We start from the raw sequence: 19,453 nt of genomic DNA, 5'->3' as shown, positions 1-19,453 counted from the left end.
ACTATTCACAAACATCTCTGTTGTAATCACAAATTTAAATTATAAATTCAGAAAGTAACACGACAGCTTTAAAAGTCAAGTTTCAGATAAATAAGGTGTTAAAAATATTTAGGAATGAAGTTTTTAAGAACATCCCCAAGACTATACATATATTTACCAATTCAACTGGACTACATTCAATTTCTTGTGCAAATAAGTCATTCGTTAAAGATGATTCCTCAGCAGCTAAAGACACCATTTCAACAATATCCTGCTGAAGCAAATTAGGGAAAGTTAGGTAAATCTGACAGTGGTTATACAGGAACAATCTAATTTTGTTAAATGCTTTAATCATGTGAATGCTCATTTCTCAAACTAATTTAAAATACTACCCACATTCTCAAAATATTATCTCTGAAATATCCCAGATAGGCAGTCTTTGACTTAAATGTTACTGTTTTCCATATGCCTCCCATAAAGGAAGAACTTGCATGCCCCTTCCCTCCTTGTTTCCTATCCTTTTCCTTTCTTTTTCCCACTCTACTGCAGGCCTCACATTAAAAGTCTCTACTGCTGTGCTACTGAGACCACTTTGCTTTGAAGCAGTTTATCTAGCCCCACTCCCCTAACTCTATTCTCATGCCAATACCAGGTGGCAGAGGAAAGAGATCTGCAATAGGCAAGCAGAGAGGGAGTGAGAGTGAGGAAAGGGATATTAATATCCCTACTGAGGACCATGATAGGATTCCTGCCACCACTGCTGGAGCTGTCACGGGCAAAAGGGAAGAAGGACCTGTCTGCTGGAAGGGGAGTGAAGACATAAAGGAAGAAAGAAAAAGAGACAGCCAGAAATTTCCTAGTCCCTATCATCTCCTTCCCTTCTCATTGCTATAGAAGCTGTCAATCCCTTTTCATCTTCAACCTGTCTCTAAGCTTCATTCCCCAGGTGTCCTCCCCAGTCTTGACTAAGGGCCTCCTCTAAGATAGTTTAGTTGCTTTTTAACTCAGTTTTAAAAACTGTTAGTAAACATAAGGAGTTACATTTTATTCTTTAATAAACATGTTTGTGAAGCCTTGTTTTTCTCTTTCAATTTCTATGAATATTCAATCTTTCTGATACTCTCAATTTTGCAGTTATGATATATAAAAATTCTGTTTTATGAAAATTTGAAAATGATTCATCAGAATCAATATTTTCTTGTCCCTTCTTGTTCTTGTGCTCCCATGCTTGACTATATTTCTCATTTGTTAACCATTTTTGGAAGCAAAATAAGAGTAGAATTGAAAAAGCATAAACATAGGGTAAAGGAGTAAAGGTTCAAAAGAACTGGTACATCAATCTCTCTTCTCTCTACTTCAAGCCCATGGGACAATCTATCTTGTTATATCTATGATAAGTGCAGTTATATTTTCCTTCCAAAATATCATAAACTAAACAGGTTTACCTAATCGTAATTTTTGGAAGGTACACTTTAAGAAATGCCTGAGTCCAAGTGAGGGAGAGAGTAGTACTGGCAACCCAGTATCTCAATATCCAGTATATTATCAAATATTTAGTAAAATACTTTCTGTTTGAATGCACTGTGAAATTGTCTTTCCTTCCAAGGGCATTCAGTTTCAACATGGGTTGACTTTGAATTCCCTGAGTGGTTATCAAAATACAGTGATAATGGAACAGACCAGAAAAACACTGGTTTATTTTTATCTGGTATGGCTATAATATTTATATTTGTACAACCAATAAAATAACAATTGAGAAAATATTTCAAAGCAATTATTTCCAATTATGTTTTCAAATAGTAATGTTTTTCAAATAAAAAATTATATCTTAAAAAGTTTTTAAAATTTCATTTTGGTTATAGATCTTTAGATAAGTCTTTCAGATTCAAGGCCAAAGTAATCGGTGGGTCTAAAATATATTATTCTTAGAGATGTAAGGGTGAATTTACGATGAGAAGCAAAACTTAGGTATACTGGCTGCAGTTCTAAAACATTCCATGACACAAAGAATATGAGGCCTAGTAGGATTCTCAGCATATAACCAGGTTTACATACAGACAATCATTGATTTAACGTATCATGCAAAATACTAGTTCAGTATGAAACCACCTTATCTTGCGATTTACATCCTAAACTCCTGGAAAAATTCTGTAGAAGAAAATCATGTTTTACCCTGCTACTTAGTAAACAAATTGCAAAACAACTTAAAATGAAATATGAATATACAAATGTAAGAAAATATACCAGAGTCCCAACATTCCTTTACTATATCTGTAGAAAATAAAATATTTTTACGATTCTCTCTGGATAACTTACCTCAGTGTTAATATGTTTATTGGTATCCTCATAAGAGCTATGCTGAGATCCACCAATCACATCCTTCCAGGTTTGAGGTTTACTTAACTCTTGCTGGGAATTTGGCTCTTGCATCATGAATGTCTCTAAATTATCAAGGAAATAAAGACAGTTTCACCAAAATATCTTTCAAACTTGAATTGTGATATGGTTGTAACAAAAGAAAACTTCTGACAGACACGTTGGGATCTAAGAATTTAAGCAAAGGATACACAAACTTTCTTATTGCTCCCAAGTCTCACATATGTATCTTCCCTTTCCTGTCCTCTGTCTCTTTATCACCTCCACTCCCCATTCTCTGCCAACCATCTCCTCTACACACACTCTCACACATTCACTCACAAGACAACATGGATAATTCAAGCCCATTGTGGTATATCGTTCAGTAGATTTAATGCCTTCAGGAAGGGTGATCAGGAAGTGGAGGCTCCCTCATCACATCAATTGGTTTTATTATTACTTTATAATTATCATGATAATAATCAGTAATTATTAATATTCCATGTGCCTTTTGGGTAGACAGAAATACCTGTCTCAAGTTAACTGTATTAAGTGCTGTTCTTATCCTTACATGACTTTTCATGTTAGTTGTTTTACATTGAAACATTATCTTGCTAGATAGAAAGATTTTCTTTTTTGAGGATTTTTGAGTACTGCCTTTGAGAGTGAAGGAGGTAGAAAAAGTGATAGTAAGAATGGTTTACATAGTATATATACTTCATCTTTTTAATGAAATCTCTGGGACAAAAATCAATCCAAAATGCAGAAAAATGCAATACTGAAGTAATAATTTCATTTAAGTTCAACTACTCTTCCAGAGTTAGCATTTATACTTGAGAACATGGAATTGGATCCCATCTTCATTTTGAAATTTAAAACATCAAATTTTTGTTGCCACAACATTCCCCAAAACATCAAGAGAATTAAGAAGTCTCACCTATGATATTTTGGTTTCCCACTTCTTCCCTTACTGAATCCTTCTGTATCATTTTTCTTCCAAGTTTAAAGCCAGAGGACAGAAAGCACTTTGTAAACAACTGTAAAAATACACCCTTTTGGTTTTTTTTGTTTTTGCACCAGCAAAGTAATTCAAGAAAACACAAGCACATATCTAAAAAGGAAAAACTATAATTCATACACACAATCCAGAAAATTAATTCAAAATGAGGAAGTATTTCTTTGGAAGTTTAAATTCTGTTATATATGTATGTAAAGATGTGTTTATTATTTATTTATTTATTTATTTATTTATAACCAGACATTGCTGTCATGTAGAAGGATAGAAACTGTTACCATTTTCAGTTCAGCATGAATCAAATCCTGGGCAGCAGTTGACAGAAGTGTATCCACTCCTCCCCTCTTCTTCCACATCATCAATCTTTGGGTAGGAGGTGCAAGTTCCAAAACCATGAGGGTGTCCGCAAAGGAAGTAAGCTGTTTATGTATAACTTTGCTACTGAGCTCCTTGACAGGATCTATGAGCAATCTCCTCTTTTTACCTTTCCTTTTCTCAGCAATGTCTAAATATAAGAAATAGGCACAAATGTGATTGGTTATACAGCTTTCTAAAATCATATTGTAGACACTAAATACTTAAGAAATTTCTAAGCCAGGCACGGTGGCTCATGCCTGTAATCCTGGCACTTCAAGAGGCTGAGGTGGGCAGATTGCTTGGGCCCAGGAGTTCAAGACCAGCCTGGGCAACATGGCTAAACCCTGTCTCTACAGAAAATACAAAAATTAGCCACACATGGTAGCATGCACCTGTAAACCCAGCTACTCAGGAGGCTGAGATGGGTGGATCCCTTGAGCCTGAGTGACAGAGGCTGAAGTGAACTGAGACCACACCACTACACTCCAGACTGGGCAACAGAGCAAGACCCTATCTCCAAAAAAGAAAAGAAATTTCTACCACTGTACAACATACAGTGTTGCATTGGAAAGAAAATCCCTTCTCCCCTCTGAAAATTATGCTGAGCAACCAATAGCTGATACATTTTGTAAGGTGTTGCTTGGAAGTGCTTAGAAAGGGATCTACCTGTTAAGTGAGCAACTGAGGAAATGTGGGGAAGAGGGAATTCAACCTATCTGGAGGTTCCTTAAAATGCTTACGTAATAGGATAACTTTCTACAATGCTAATTTGTATTTGTCCAGTGTATTTTTCCCTCTCCCACTGAAATTCATAGACATTCCAAGCAGGTTCCATAGGATTTCACTCCATCAGGGAATTTTAGCAGGCAGAAAGCAGAAGTTAAGCTTTTCTTTAGTAAAGCTCTAAAAGGGGAGAGAGGGTTAGATTTCTCAGAATGGATAAAGATCCAAGATCAATGGAGCCAAAAGGTACAAGAACCTGCTTGCTGGTTGATGTGCCTCAGTAAAATTCCAGGAACGAGGCAAGATACCGGACAGGTTGGCTATGTGATGATCCCCAAGGCTATGTAAGCTGGAGCACTGGGAACTACAAATTGGTATGGCTGATAACCAGAGGTTCCCTTCCACCTTCCACCTTCTATACCCCTCCCCCAAACTCTGGAACTACATGATGGAAAGAAGACAGGGAAGCTACACAGACTGAATTTCCTGCCAGCCTAGTGAGATAGAGGCTTAGTGGTAAACTCAGTTAAAAAAAAAAAAAAAAATGCTTTACTGTTTGCATGCCTGAGTTTATAAACTGAAATTCACATCAATTATACTACCTACAAACTAGGATGCTTCTAAATGACCTAGTTATATTAGTTATATTAGACTAGTAGTTATATTAGACTCATACTTACTACTTATCCCTAAAACATGATGTTTGAAGTTAAATGCTAGAAGGCATTGTGCCTCTCTTCTGACCCTTTTATTCTGCCTTATATTATATTCACTTGCATGATTATTTATCTTCCTAACTGGATTGTTTTCTAAGCTTCTTAAAAGCAAAAAGTGTGTGTCTTCTTTATTCCCATGCCCACCACAGAGTAATGGCTCAATACATTCCTAAATTGAACTTAGTTTAAAATTTTTCAGTTTCCCAAACTGGATACATGGTTTGAACAGGACTGAATATAATGCAAGTGATACAGAGATACAGGACAAATGAGCCCCAGAGTGGAGCTTAGCCCATCTGGGTTCTTGGCTTTGTCCAGGAAAAGAATTCAAGGGCAAGTCAGAGGTAGAAGAAAACAGCTTTACTGAATAGGCAGTGTTCAAGCTCTGGTGGTGTTACAGCTCTAGCACCGTGACTGCTGCTACAGAGCAGGGCTACCCAGTAGGCCCAGACTAGCAGCTCAGGGCAGTTTTGCAGTGATATTTATACCCACTTCTAATTGCATGCAGATTAAGGGGGCCGGTTTATGCGGGGAAGGAGTAGTAATCACTGGGTCATCGCCATGGAAAAGGGTGAATTCCCGGTGTTGCCATGGCAGCAGTAAATTGACATGGCACACTGGTGGGTGGGTCTGATTGAAAGCTCCCCCCACCCACTTTGTAACTAGTCATCATCTGGTTCGGCGTCCAACCCCCAATTCTAGAGTTGAGTCCCACTTCCTACCTCAAAAGGATCATCTAAAATTTCCTTCACGGTCTTCTCCTCTATTGTATTACAAGTGCTAGTACTAGATTGACTACGTCCTATAATATTTCAGTGATTATTCAAACATCTCAAAGTATATAAGTTAACAGTGTATTAAAAATTAAAACAAAATGATAAATGCCTCTGACCTGAAATATCAATTGGATCAAGGGTAAATCCTTCCTCTTCAGTTGATAATAATGTTGTTTCATTCATTTTTTCATTTTCAGGTACACATATACACTCTGGGTTATCTGGTTCAACTAATCAACATCCACATAAAAGAAATTGTGAAAAAAAACAGTTAGGATGCAGGCTAGAGGACTGTGTGAGAATTAAAGAGAAAGATAAACTAACTGAAGATTTATATTACTAACTGGAACATCTGAATTCTTAGAATCATTTATTTAATAGAGTTGAAGAAGCTTACAGATTATATGGTCTGGGACCCATAGTATTCAAGTGAGTCAAGTATCATCATCCCCTTTTGCACATGAGACATCTAAGGGTGGGTTAAAGTCACGCAGATGTAAAAACAGTGGTGGCAACCACAGTAAATGACTGATAAAAATTTGACTATATGTCTGCTAAAAAAAATTGTATTCTGTTAAATACTTATCAGTTGACCCATAAAAAACCAGAAGTAAAATTTTATTACTTAACTCTTTGTATTTTCCGTTTCTACTATTGTTTTTAGAAAGCAAATATAACATCAAAAATTGTGGCTAATCAAAAATGGGGCTAATTGTACTTTTAATTCTTAAGAAAAATCGGACTAAAATACCTCAAATCATCTGAGGTACTGCCATATGAATTTCAAGTAGGGAAAATATCCTCAATTTATAATTTCTCTCAAATTGTATGTAGATTATCAAACGATACTAGTTAATAAATTTTCTTACTAGGTACCATGTACTATTTTAATAATTCAAAAGCACAATATTTTGGCAGAGCACTCTCATGCTAAACAATCCTGGCTAAATACCCTTCAATGTACCTTTCTCAGAATCCAATTTCCTATTTTATATTGTCTACAGTCAGATTAACAGAGTCTGAAGGACATTGTTCTTTGTCTCTCACTATACTATATTGTTACTTAAATTCAGAAGTTCTGAGGCTTAATTTAAACATTAGTACCCATTACTTTCTCATAAAGGAAAATTTCAACCTACCTGCTAAACTACTGGGAGGCTCAGGAGGCAGGGAAATTTCTCTGTTCAAATGTATGTCTTCTAACAGGATATTCTGATCATCTTGCAATAGATTGTCTTGAAAAACACAATGAATACTTTTTTCATACAGATGGGAATCTGTCATTTGTTCACTAAACATTTATTAATGTTACTTTATGCATTTCATTGTAAAGGAATAACTAGATTTTTAATGTAAACTAGAGAATTTTTAAAAAGATTTGATAGGAACAGTCAATAAACAATCTTTAAAACATGTGCATTTTGGCTGGGCGCAGTGGCTCGCTCCTGTAATCCCAGCCCTTTGGGAGGCTGAGGCGGGTGGATCACCTGAGGTCAGGAGTTCGAGACCAGCCTGACCAACATGGTGAAACCCCATCTCTATTAAAAATAGAAAAAAAAGTTAGCTAGGCGTTGTGGTTGGCACCTGTAATCCCAGCTATTCAGAAGGCTGAGGCAGGAGAATCACTTGAACCCACATGGCAGAGGTTGGAGTGAGCCGAGATGGTGCCATTGCACTCCAGCCTGGGTGACACAGCAAGGCTCCATCTCAATAATAATAAGAAGAAGAATAAATAAAACATGTGCATTTGGACCTCTCAGTTTTTGTCTATCCGATTTCTATGACTATTTTATAAGGTGAAATAGTCTATATTAAGAGTAAAACAAATAAAACTGATAAAATAAAGAAGGCAATAAATTGGTAGAGGCCTTGAGGATAGGTAGAAGTATTTGATACAGTAAGTCATGGGGACCCAAGGCACTTAAGCAGATGAATATAAATATAAAATAATAATATAAAATTCTAGAAAAATACCTTAGCTGCCCCACAATGTATGTTAAAGAAAACAGTGTTTTCCAGTACATAGTCTAGTATATTTTATAAGGAATATACTAACCTCACTCTCTTCCCTCCAAGAATTAGGAATTTGTAAAAATAAAAACAAGCAGTAGTTCATAACCTCTATAGAAAATATATTTAAACAGATGGCTATTTACTTAGGCCTAGCCTAAATGTTTAAACATGCCATAGACTTTGAAAACTTGTATGAAAAATGTATTGACCTATGTAACACAAAAACATATTTGAAATTTTACATTGATATAATAAATCTAATACATTGTAGTAATTTGATTAAAATAAATGTTTTATTTCTACATGACCAGATAGCATACCAATCATTTCTCCTGCAGCTCCTTCATCTCCAAACCCATCTCCACTGTCATAGAACAGAGATCTTTCTCCAGTGAGGCTTCCAGAACTATGTTCAATTAAAGGACCACTGGAATTCAGTAATATGTTGTCATCAAAGAAGCTATGTCTTCTGAGAATTTCAGATTCCTCCCCTAAATAAATATATATCATTAATACTAATTCATAGAAACACAGAATTTTACAGTTAGAAGGAAATTCAGATATCATCTAGCATAATCCTGTCATCCAACACCTCATTTTACAGATGAAGAAAATAGCTGAAATACTTACTTGAATTATTCAACTAAAGTCACTCAGTTAATCAGTAGAGACTGGATTTTTAGTCTAATGACCTTTCAAATACAATGGAAAAAAATGCCAAAATATTACATAGAGTTTATAGTTGTGATATAATTTAATAACTTCCTAAGGTAAAAGTACTATGGAAAATAATTTCTTCTATTTTAGGTAAGTAAGTTCTGCTTGACCAAGTATATTTCATAGTATTTCAAGGACAATTGCTTGTATTGTTCATGCATAGTGGAGGTTTGGAAAATAAGGAACATGTCAGTCATCTTAGGAAATGGAAACATAGGTAAAATATTAAAGAATGGGCTTACAACATTCATTCAATAGAAATTGAATATGCTGGGGGTAGTGATACAGGCCTGCCAAAAAAAAAAAAAAAAAAAAACCCATCAGCTAACAATAACTGAGTGTTTATAGTATGTATTATATTATGTAATAGAAGATACTATTATAATTCTCATTGCACAGATGAGGTAACACAGGCACAGAAATGTTTTGTAACTTGCACACAGTCACAATATAATAAACAACAGAGTCAGGATCTGAATCCAGCTCTGATTCCAAAGCCTACATCCTGACAATCACAACACTACACTGATAGTTCCAGGGGACCAGAAGTCAGCTCTTGAGCAGAAATCAGTCATTTCCCTCTCTTGGATTTGAATCTCTAGGTCCAGGAGTCTGAAATCCCAGAGGTCCAAGGTTAGTCTTCTCCTCCCTCTAACAACCCATGTTAGTGTTAGACAGTAAAGAAAATCATGAAGTATTACCCATACTGAAAATTCTTCTATAGACTTAAATCTTCTAGAATGGAAGAGCGGAAAAAAACAACTATCATGAAAATGGATTAAAGAATTGCTCAGAAAAAAAAGACTAAATTACTTTTTAAAAAACTAAGAATATATTCACATCATCCAGGTACAGCTTGATAGCTCCCAAAGGAAAAGCCAGCATTGGTCAGAGAATAAGACTTATGAAGACACTATATTCTCAGCATTGAACATCACAAGAATCTCAGATTACACAAAATACATAAAAGAAATAATCATTGCCTTTGATCTTATATTACAATCTAGAATAAGATGGATTAATTTTAAATATTTCTTAGAGGACATTAGGTTTGAAGCAGTTTTCAAAGAAGAGAAAAATCACATATTGGTGAAGATTAAAGGAAGGAATAAGGGAAATAACCATATGATGTTGTCAGTTATATCCCAACTTTACAAATGGGGCAGTAAGGCTGAGAGAGGTTAGGCAATTTGCCCAATATCACACAGAAAATCAATAGAGAAAGTTCAGATTCAAACCAAAATCTGTCCATTTACTAAGAACATGTTCTTCCCACCTTTTAAAATTGTAAAGGAAGATACAGAAATGTGAACAACTAAATTGTACTGGTTGGGTGGCAAGACACTAGACTTGCTAGACTAGAGCAAAAAGTCCACATTAACAGGAAAACAAATAAAGCTGATGAAATAAAGAAGGTGATAAATTGGCAGAGGCCTTGAGTATAGATAGAGGTATATCATACAGTAAGTCACAGGGACCCAAGGCACTTAAGCAGAGGAATGTGATATATCGAAAATGGAATTTAAAGACAATTGCTCTTACAAAGGCATAAAAAATGTGGGAAGAGACTGGAGGAAGATTTGTAGAAGGTATTGCAATACTCCAGGTCTTTGGTACTGATGAACTATATCAGTGGCTAAGGAAATAGAAAAAAGATCTGAGATATTTCAGAAATAACGAACAAACAAACAACTCAGCACTAGTATGAAGCTGACAAAAAGCATAGTTAAAAGTGATCCTGGCTGGGCATGGTGGGTCATGCCTGCAATCCCAGCACTTTGGGAGGCCGAGGAGGGTGGATCACCTAAGGCCAGGAGTTCAAAACCAGCCTGACCAACATGGTAAAACACTGTCTCTACTAAAAATACAAAAATTAGCCGAGTGTGGTGGTGCATGCCTGTAGTCCCAGCTACTCCAGAGGCTGAGGCAGGAGAATCGCTTGAGCCTGGGAGGTGGAGGTTGCAGTGAGCCAAGATGGTGCCACTGCACTCCAGCCTGGGTGACAGAGTGAGACTCCATTAAAAAAAAAAAAAAAAAAAAAAAGTCATCCTAAAGTTTCAGGCCCAAATAAGAATAGTAGGGGAATTTGTAAAGAGTGTCTTGGGAGTAGGGAATATGATTACTTCTTTGCCAGTGTGTTCCAATTCTGGGTCTGGGATTATACCCAGTAAGAGATCAGTGCTACTTAAAGTATAATCTGGGGACAGGTATTGGTCCACAAGAAATAAAATACAGAAATAAAAGTACATGTTCAGAAAGTTTTACAGAAATTTGACAGAGCAATTTTATATATATTGACTCTAATAACAAAACTTGAGGCTTGTATTTTGATTTTTAATTTTTTAATTTTTCTAATAATTCATTTTACTGTATTTTACAAAGTAAAATATAAAACAGATTGAAAATTGACAAAAATTAGAAAACTGGTCCTTCACCACAGGCTGAGAAACACAGCTGCAGATATAGGAAGAGTTATGGAAGCAGAGTGAGGATGAGAAGCTGAGGTTGGAGATGTTGCTCAAGCATTACTTTCTTGACTCCTCTCCCCGACCAAGATAGACACAGGCTATCTTTCTATGCTCATTGTTTTGGGCACTATAGGAAATTCAAATGTGAACATTACACAGATTCTATCCTCATGGAGTTTGTAGACCAAGACAAGACGTGTATAAATATCATAAGACAGGGAGTAGTAGATGCCAGAAAAAAAGAGCAAATACTCTATAGTTAAATTACACCATGTTGCTTCCATTTTAAAATACACTAGCCAGGCACAGTGGCTCATGCCTGTAAACCCAACACTTTGGGAGGCTGAGGCAGGAGGATTGCTTGAGCCTAGAAGTTCAAGACCAGCCTGGGCAACATAGGAAGACCCTGTCTTTACAAAAAAGTTTTAAAAAATTAGCTGAGTGTGGTGGTATGCACTTGCAGTCCCAGCTACTCAGGAGGCTGAGGCGGGAAGATAGTGAGCCCAGGTCAAGGCTGCAGTACGCCATGATCATGCATTCCAACCTGGCCAACGAGAACAAAACCCTGTGTCAAAAAAAAAAAAAAAATCAAAAGTAAAGTACAATCGCCTTGCCCAAACAGAGTTTAACATCTTAAAAATCAGTTTATGTTTCACAATCAATATATATGTTTAGTGTGTTAGCGCTTCCTCTTCCTCACCCCCAGGCTGATTTAAAAGGCATTATTTTACAATTGATATTATCATATACCAGAAGAAATATATTTTGAAGGCATTTCATGCAGCATACATATAAAATCTTGTATGTATGTTGACCATCACAACTGTTTATTTACATGTCTCTCTCACACCCAGTATCTCCTTGAGGGCAGAAACTGCTTCTTTAAATTTTGGTACTGCCCTGTCTATTGATAGCACCTGATACAGAGTAGGTATTCAGTAAATGGTTATACACTGAGAATAGAAGTATATCCTAAGACTGAGTCTTGGCATTGACATCTATACTAGGAAAAGGCAAGGAAAGATGTATTGGGAATTACATTTATGCATCAAAAGATTCATTCTATAGCTACGTCTACTGGCATTGTTTCAATACACAAATACAAATATAATTGATTATAATTTGTAATTTTGAGTTCTCAAATATTCTCACCAAAGCTCTCAGCTTGTAAAAGCAGATCCTTGTCAAAATTTTCTCTAAGAGTGATTTCTTCTGGTCTGCTTTGGTTCTGAGTAAAGTGTTCTGAAACATCAATAGCACTATGGAGAAATAAAAGGTTGAGAAAAACGTGAGAACAGAAAACAATGATACTGTAAAAATATCATTGATATAGTGAAGAAACTAGAACAATTTTCATTTTCTTAATAGTATTATTCATGAACACTAGTTTATTATATATACATGTATATAAATAATCTCTAGGCTCCCAAATCCAATGGTCAATTTTCAGTCCCTTATCTTACTTGCACAAACAGCATTTGACTTAGATGTTGACTTTTGCTATGGTCTAAATGTTTGTGTCTTCCTCACCTCAAATGCATATATTGAAATCTAATCTCCAAAGCAATGATATTAGGAGGTGGGAGCTTTGGCAGGTAATTAGGTCATGAGGGCAGATTCCTACGAATAAGACTAGTGCCTTTATAAAAGAGGCCCCAGAAAGCTGCCTCAATCTTTCTACCATGTGAGAATACGGTGAGAAGGTTGCCATCTATGAATCAGGAAGTAGGCCATCACCAGACGATGAATCTGCCGGCAAGTTTATCTGGGATTTCTCAGCCTCCAGAATGATGATAACTAAATTTCTATTGTAAATAAGACACCCAGTTTATGGTATTTTGTTATAGCAGCCCAAAGAGACTAAGACAACTCCCTTCCTCATGGAATACATTCTTCTCTTGGCCTCTGAGATATCACTATTTCTCAATTTTCTTCCTACCTGCTCCTTTTCTGTTCCTAATATCCCAGACTAACTACTGGGAATGACCAAATACTCAGTCCTCAGATCCCTCTCTCTCTTTTTTTTAAAGGTATACTCACTACCTTGGGGATCTCTTAGAGTCCATGGTTGAAGTTCCATCTATACACTCACAACTTGCAAATTTATACATCCACATCAGACCTCTCTCCTGAATTTCAGACCCAGAGAGTCAACTACTTACCTACTCCCTTCGATATTGTCTTAGTCCATTCAGGCCACTATAATAAAATAACTTAGACTGGGTAACTTATAAACAACAGAAATTTATTGCTCACAGTCCTGGAGGATGGGAAGTCCAAGATCAAGGTGCCAGCAGATTTGGTGTCTGGTGAGGGCCTGTTCCTCATAGACAGTGTCTTTTTGCTGTGACCTCACACAGTGGAAGGGACAAGAAAACTCCTGCAGGTCTCTTTTATAAGGGAACTAATCTCACTTATGATGGTGGAACCCTTATGATCTAATCACTTCTCTTATGAATTAATCACCTCTCTGATGACCTAATCACTTCCAATTCTTTGGTTGTTGTTGTCCTAAAAGGTCATTGTGGTTTCAGAGCCCCACCTCTTAATACCATCACCTTGAAGGTTAGGTTTCAATATATGAATTTCAGAGGAACATACGCATTTAGACCACAACAGATGTGTAACAGTCATCCCAAAACTTATACACAAAACCTAGTTTACTTCCTTCTCTCTTCCCCCTTTAAATCTGATTATCCTAATCTTATTAAGTGTTAACTCTGTTCTCATGCCAAACATCATATAGCATCCTTCATTTTCTCTTAAAGCCATATGCAATTCATCAGCAAATTCTCCTGGCTTTGCCTTCCAGATATATCTGTAAGTTGACTGCTACCACCTGAGTGAGATGAAAACTGAGAACTGATCATAGACACTATATTCTCTTATCTGGACTTCTTACTACAATAACTTTCTCATGGGCTCTTTGATTCCTCCCTTTCCTCTTAGAGTAAGTAGCCAGAGAGATGATGTTGAAATCAAGTCAGATCCCATCACTCGTCTATTCAAAACCTTCCCGTGCTCCCTGAGTAAAATAAAAGTCCCACTGTAGTGTATCACACCCTACATAATCTGTGTCTCCTGCTACCTCTCTGACTTCATCTCCTACCACTCAGCCCCTCATTTACTCCACTAGAGTCTCACTTGCCTCCTTGCTGGTCCTTGAAAATGTCCAGTGTGTTCTGCTTTAGGGCCTTTCTACTTGCTCTTCCTAGAATATTCTTCCCCCACATTACTGATTTGTTCCTTTACCTCCTTCAGATTTCTGTTCTTACCTTTTCAGAAAAGTCTTTCCTGTCTTACTGTTTGTTTATTTCATTTTCTATTTCTCTTCACAATGGTGATCATCTCCTGGCATACATTTATTTGTTTGTTTATTATCCACCCCAACTAAAATTTAAGATCCATGAGGCCAGCAGCTATGTTTAATTCACTGCTATCTCCTCAGTGCTTAGAACAGTTTCCAGCATATGGAAGGCACCCAGTGAATATTTACTGAATGAATAGATGAATATACTGTCAATATTGCAAACTATATTCAATATAATGACACACTTTTGTTGTACTTTGGGATTTTATACCAAATATAAGTCTTCATCAATCACATCTGTACTTGTTCAGTTGTTAACTACATTCCATTTGCCTCAATGAAATTTGAATATAAAAACAAAATATCAAGAAAATTAAACCGAAAATCGAAAGAAAATAAATAAAATATTTTACTTCATATTTTGGGTGTCAAAATCATGAAATTCTTCTGGCAATGTGATAGCATTGTAAGATGCTTCAAAATTCTCTTTTGGAAGGTCAACCAGTCCTGAAAAGAATAAAAAATCACACTCAATAAGCAGCAATGCTATATAAAAGAAAGAACTCCCAACTAACTCCATATTCTTTTACTGGACTACTGCATATTCTAACTAGTTTTCCTCCATCTACTCCTACCCTTCTGTAGTCCATTATTTATAAAGCAGACAGAGTAATATTTCAAAAAACTAATCAGATTAGATGTCTCTAAAACTTATAATGACTTAGTGACTTCTCCAGTGCATTTAATAAAATCAAAATTTCGAATTGGAGCCTCTGTAGCTCTACAAACCTATCACGGATCATCTAATGACATTCACCATACTGACCATACTAGCCTTTTTGTTCCCTGAAAAAGTCAAGCATTTTTCCACCTCAAGACCTTTGCTCTTGCAGTTTCCTCTGCCTAGAATGCTATTCCCTCAGCGACTTTTTACTTGGCTGGGTAGTTCTCATTTTTTAAGTCTGAGCTTGAATTCTATCCTCTCAGAAAGGCTTTTCCCAATTATTTTAACTAAAGCGAACTTCTCTGTTATTTTCTGTTGTAGCACTCTGTTTATTTTCCTTTATAGCACAATTACAATTGACAATTAGTATAATAAGTTTTTAAAATACTTTAATTATTTTATTTCCTCACCTGACTGAAAAGGATCTTACTTATCTTGTTTGTTTGTCTTTGTATCCCAGAGCCTACCATAGTGGTTGGTACAAAGTATGAAATCAATAAATATTTGTGGAATATGTAAAAACAAAAATGAACAAATGAACCTATACTTGATATGAATAGAAATCCACCTAGAGATTATACGAATATTTTAAATGAAGAAGATTAAAAAAAATCTGTCAATCCTGATTCAACAAATGTTGATTGAGGGAATGGTATGGGCAAGGCACTGAGACAGATACTATAAGAGATTCAGAAAATAGTTACAACAAAGACCTTGCCTTTAAGAAGCTTGAAGACTAGTGACAGAAGCAAGATCCATACCTAAATAGCCATAATACAAGGTGGAAAATAAAAAATGTCTTCAAAGTGAAACAGATGCTATATAAATTTTGAAGGCATTATATTTATGACATATGTAAATCTCTGGCACTTTGGAATGCTTAGGAATTTTTGATACGTCATAAGTAGCATGCTGCTTGGAGTCGAGAATTCTGAAAACAATTACAATTACTGATATCTCTGTTTTGTCAATCATAGTTTGTCAAACAGGCATGACAAACTAACTGACCCATTAAAAACAGAATATCAGAGTTTCTTATGCAAGTGTAGTGGCTTTAAGTATATGTCTTACATAAATATGCAGGAACATTACAAGTTTTGGAAAGCATAACCTTTTCCTGCAGGCATACAAAAAGAGCAAGGAAATGAATACAATTTATCCTCAACCATGGAAACTTAGATTCATTCAAAACTAAGTTTACATTCACCATACTCCCCTGAAGTATATTAAAAGAGCCCACCCCCAATTAAAATGCAAAAGGGAACCAAGAAGAGTGAGACAAATCAATATTACATGTATACCTGGGCGAAATGTCATCTTCATTTTAAGAAATGCTTCACTGCAATCTGCCAAAAGATATTTTGCCTTCCTGTTATAGATTCGAACAACTCCCAAAAGAAGGTGTCCTGAAGTTCGAAGTGCTATTTTCACCTTTCAATAATTTTTGAAGTATTAGAAGAGTAAAAATTAGGTTCATAAATCCTATTCTTTGAAAGTTACTTACATCGTAAGATTTGGTTCTCTTAAAAAAGCAGATATTTTGTATTCTTATTTGAAGTAAATCACTTTTTACCTCACCTTGCAAAATAATTTTTTTATTCTTATTTAAGGGAATTAATCTAATATGGTATTTAAGTGAAGTATACTATTATTGGTATTATGAGAGGAATATAAACTCTATAGTCAGAATTGGGTTCAGGTCTTTGTTCAGTTGCTGAGGCTGTCACTTAACCTTCCTGAACTTCAGTTTAATAAAAATGGCTACAATTTTTTATTATTATTATTATTATTTTGGAGGTGGAGTCTCGCTCTGTTACCCAGGCTGCAGTGCAGTGGCGCGATCTTGGCTCACTGCAACCTCTGCCTCCTGGGTTCAAGCAATTATCCTGCCTCAGCCTCCCTACAATTTATTACATACTTATTTTATGCCAGGCATTGTCCTAAGAGCTTTTCATACATTAGCTTATTTAATTTTGACAACAACCTCTATTTACAGAAGAAAAAACTGAGACTCAGATATTTTAAGTAGGATGCCCAAAGTAATATAATTATTAAGTGACAGATAAAGCAATAATTAAATATAAATTTGACCAACTCAAGACATGCTAACCACAGTTCACAGAAGCTAAAAGAAGCCAACTTCATAGGGTTGTTGTAAAGATTAAATAGATTTATAGGCATAAAGTCCAGCCCAGTGCCTAACACACCATAGACTTTCAATTTGTCCTTCTCTAAAACTGAAAAATACTTAACTTATAACAATATTAAATACTGTAATGCAAATTCTAATCACTGTTTTAGTGTTTTATAATGAACATAGTACTTTACTGTTTATGACATATTTTCACATATTTTTGGATTTATAACCAGTCCTCTTTCTTTCTACCCTCCCCATTTGTTCATTATTTTCTACGAGATGCTTATTAAGTACCTACTATGTCTACTGTATTTTGTTAGTGAGTAAGAAAGGAATATGAATATAAATAAAATATGGCCTTCATCCCTTAGGGTCCAATCTATCTATGATAGATATATGAAAAAGTTAATTACCAACAGAAACCAATATGTTTGTTATAACATTAAATGCTACAGGAATTAAAGGAAAGACCATTTGACAAGTAAAACTTCCTTCAAAATGTATTTCATGATATAAGTGTATCTTAATGCCTTTCTTCCTCCAAAGTCATGGTAAATACAAGCTATCATTTTAATCAGTAACATACCTTGGGTGAAAGAATTTTTTCAATGGTTATCTCTAGATTACATTCAAATACATGGGCCTTTGTGAGTTTCTTCTCCCAGTGAGCTGCAAGCCATATTTTGGCCAATGGCCCTCGTTTACTCATAAGCACATGTGTGTAGAACATGTTGCCTGTATTCCTTACTTGTATTTAACAAACTAGAGAGAACACAAAAAGATATTTAAAATTTTATTACAAAAACTTTTTATTGCTATTTTATAAGAAAAATATTCATTAATTCTACAAAATAACATTCAGATTGTGTTCTAATCCAATTATTCAATACAAGTTATTCTCTTGTAAATAAGAGAAACTTATTTAGAATGTAAAATTATAACCTAATGACAAAGCTGTAGTAAATTGTGAACTACACCTCTACATCTGGCTTAAATGCATCCTGATTAATGATTTCTTCTTACACTTCAGTTATTTTATCCAAAAAAGGATTTGAGTTCTCTTCTTACTAACATGGTCAAATAAATAAAGGAGGAAGGCTGAAAATATAAGATATGGAAATAGGAAATAAACAAGAGTAGGAAAAGGCAGATAAAACCAAGAAAAGCTAATACAAGGCACATCTTTTCTAAAATTTAAGAATTTAAGAAGTGTTGGATTATTGATTTATATGCAGGTGTTGAATTTCATTGCCCTCTTCAAGATGCTCTGGTTTATTCAACAATATTTTAATTTTTGAAGTTAAAATCATGGGATTCCAAAAAGTGGAGTGGAGTTTCCACTCCATAAAGTGGAAAAATGAAGAAAACAAGAAACTATAGGAAAATAATTAGAAGGCAAGGGAAGAAACAAGAATCAAATTTAAATGTTTTGAAATAAGAACGATAAAAGAAAATCTTCACTTAAAACAAAGAGAAGGAATTAATGCACATTTTTACAAACTGTATTATTCTTGGTAACACCGTAGGGCTCTATTACTAAGCTAAAGATGAGAAGGGATGTTATAGCACTTTGGTTGACTTCTAGGAAAGAATCAAATTATTGCTTACATATAAGTAAATTTACACTGCCACAATAGAAGCTTCTTTTTGCTTCTTTTCTACTTATTTCTACTTAAGAGAAAACTGAGCCAAGACAAACACAAAGTTGGCCACAGAATTAAAAACTTAGGTAAACTTCGATCAGTGTCCATTTGTACCGCAAGAATTCAATCATTATGCCCCAACTAAAGGTGACGCAATCCGCCAAACCACGTTCCCCTACGGGGCAGCTGGAAATTTTAGTGCATATGACTTGTGCCTTGCGTTGGTTCCACTGCTTTCCTTTTTAGTCTGTGTGTTTCGCTATCTCTGAATAAATTCCTATTTATCTTTTTAAATTGCTCCCAGTGGTGTGAGGTACTTTTAAAATGTACTTTTTGGCCTGGTGCAGTGGCTCACGCCTGTAATCCCAGCATTTTGGGAGGCTGAGATGGGCGGGTCACTTTGATGCCAGGAATTGGAGACCAGCCTGGCCAACATGGTGAAACCCCGTCTCTACTAAAAATACAAAAAGTAGCCAGGCACGGTGGCGGGCATTGTAATCCCAGCTACTTGGGAGGCTGA

At 35.6% G+C, this 19,453-nt stretch overlaps 1 protein-coding gene across 1 annotated transcript in view; it reads right to left on the bottom strand.

The window, feature by feature from the left end:
- The window catches only part of RAD21L1 (RAD21-like 1 (S. pombe)), a 28,034-nt gene that overhangs the window by 7,552 nt on the left and 1,029 nt on the right, over positions 1-19,453 (bottom strand). Inside the window, exons 2-12 of the mRNA XM_011979864.1 lie at positions 17,877-18,052; positions 16,455-16,584; positions 14,843-14,936; positions 12,272-12,378; positions 8,255-8,425; positions 7,061-7,156; positions 6,038-6,151; positions 3,628-3,854; positions 3,272-3,371; positions 2,296-2,420; positions 158-253 (exon numbers count right to left, since the gene is read on the bottom strand). Of these exons, the coding sequence (XP_011835254.1) occupies positions 158-253; positions 2,296-2,420; positions 3,272-3,371; positions 3,628-3,854; positions 6,038-6,151; positions 7,061-7,156; positions 8,255-8,425; positions 12,272-12,378; positions 14,843-14,936; positions 16,455-16,584; positions 17,877-18,020 (1,404 nt within the window). The 5' untranslated portion in view covers positions 18,021-18,052. The remainder of the gene's footprint in view (positions 1-157; positions 254-2,295; positions 2,421-3,271; positions 3,372-3,627; positions 3,855-6,037; positions 6,152-7,060; positions 7,157-8,254; positions 8,426-12,271; positions 12,379-14,842; positions 14,937-16,454; positions 16,585-17,876; positions 18,053-19,453) is intronic.

This window comes from Mandrillus leucophaeus, unplaced genomic scaffold (genome assembly GCF_000951045.1).
Source record: "Mandrillus leucophaeus isolate KB7577 unplaced genomic scaffold, Mleu.le_1.0 Scaffold206, whole genome shotgun sequence".
In the NCBI taxonomy this organism is placed as follows: Eukaryota; Metazoa; Chordata; class Mammalia; order Primates; family Cercopithecidae; genus Mandrillus; species Mandrillus leucophaeus.
Note: the sequence above shows the minus strand (reverse complement) of the source record. Positions and strands in the feature narration are given on the sequence as shown.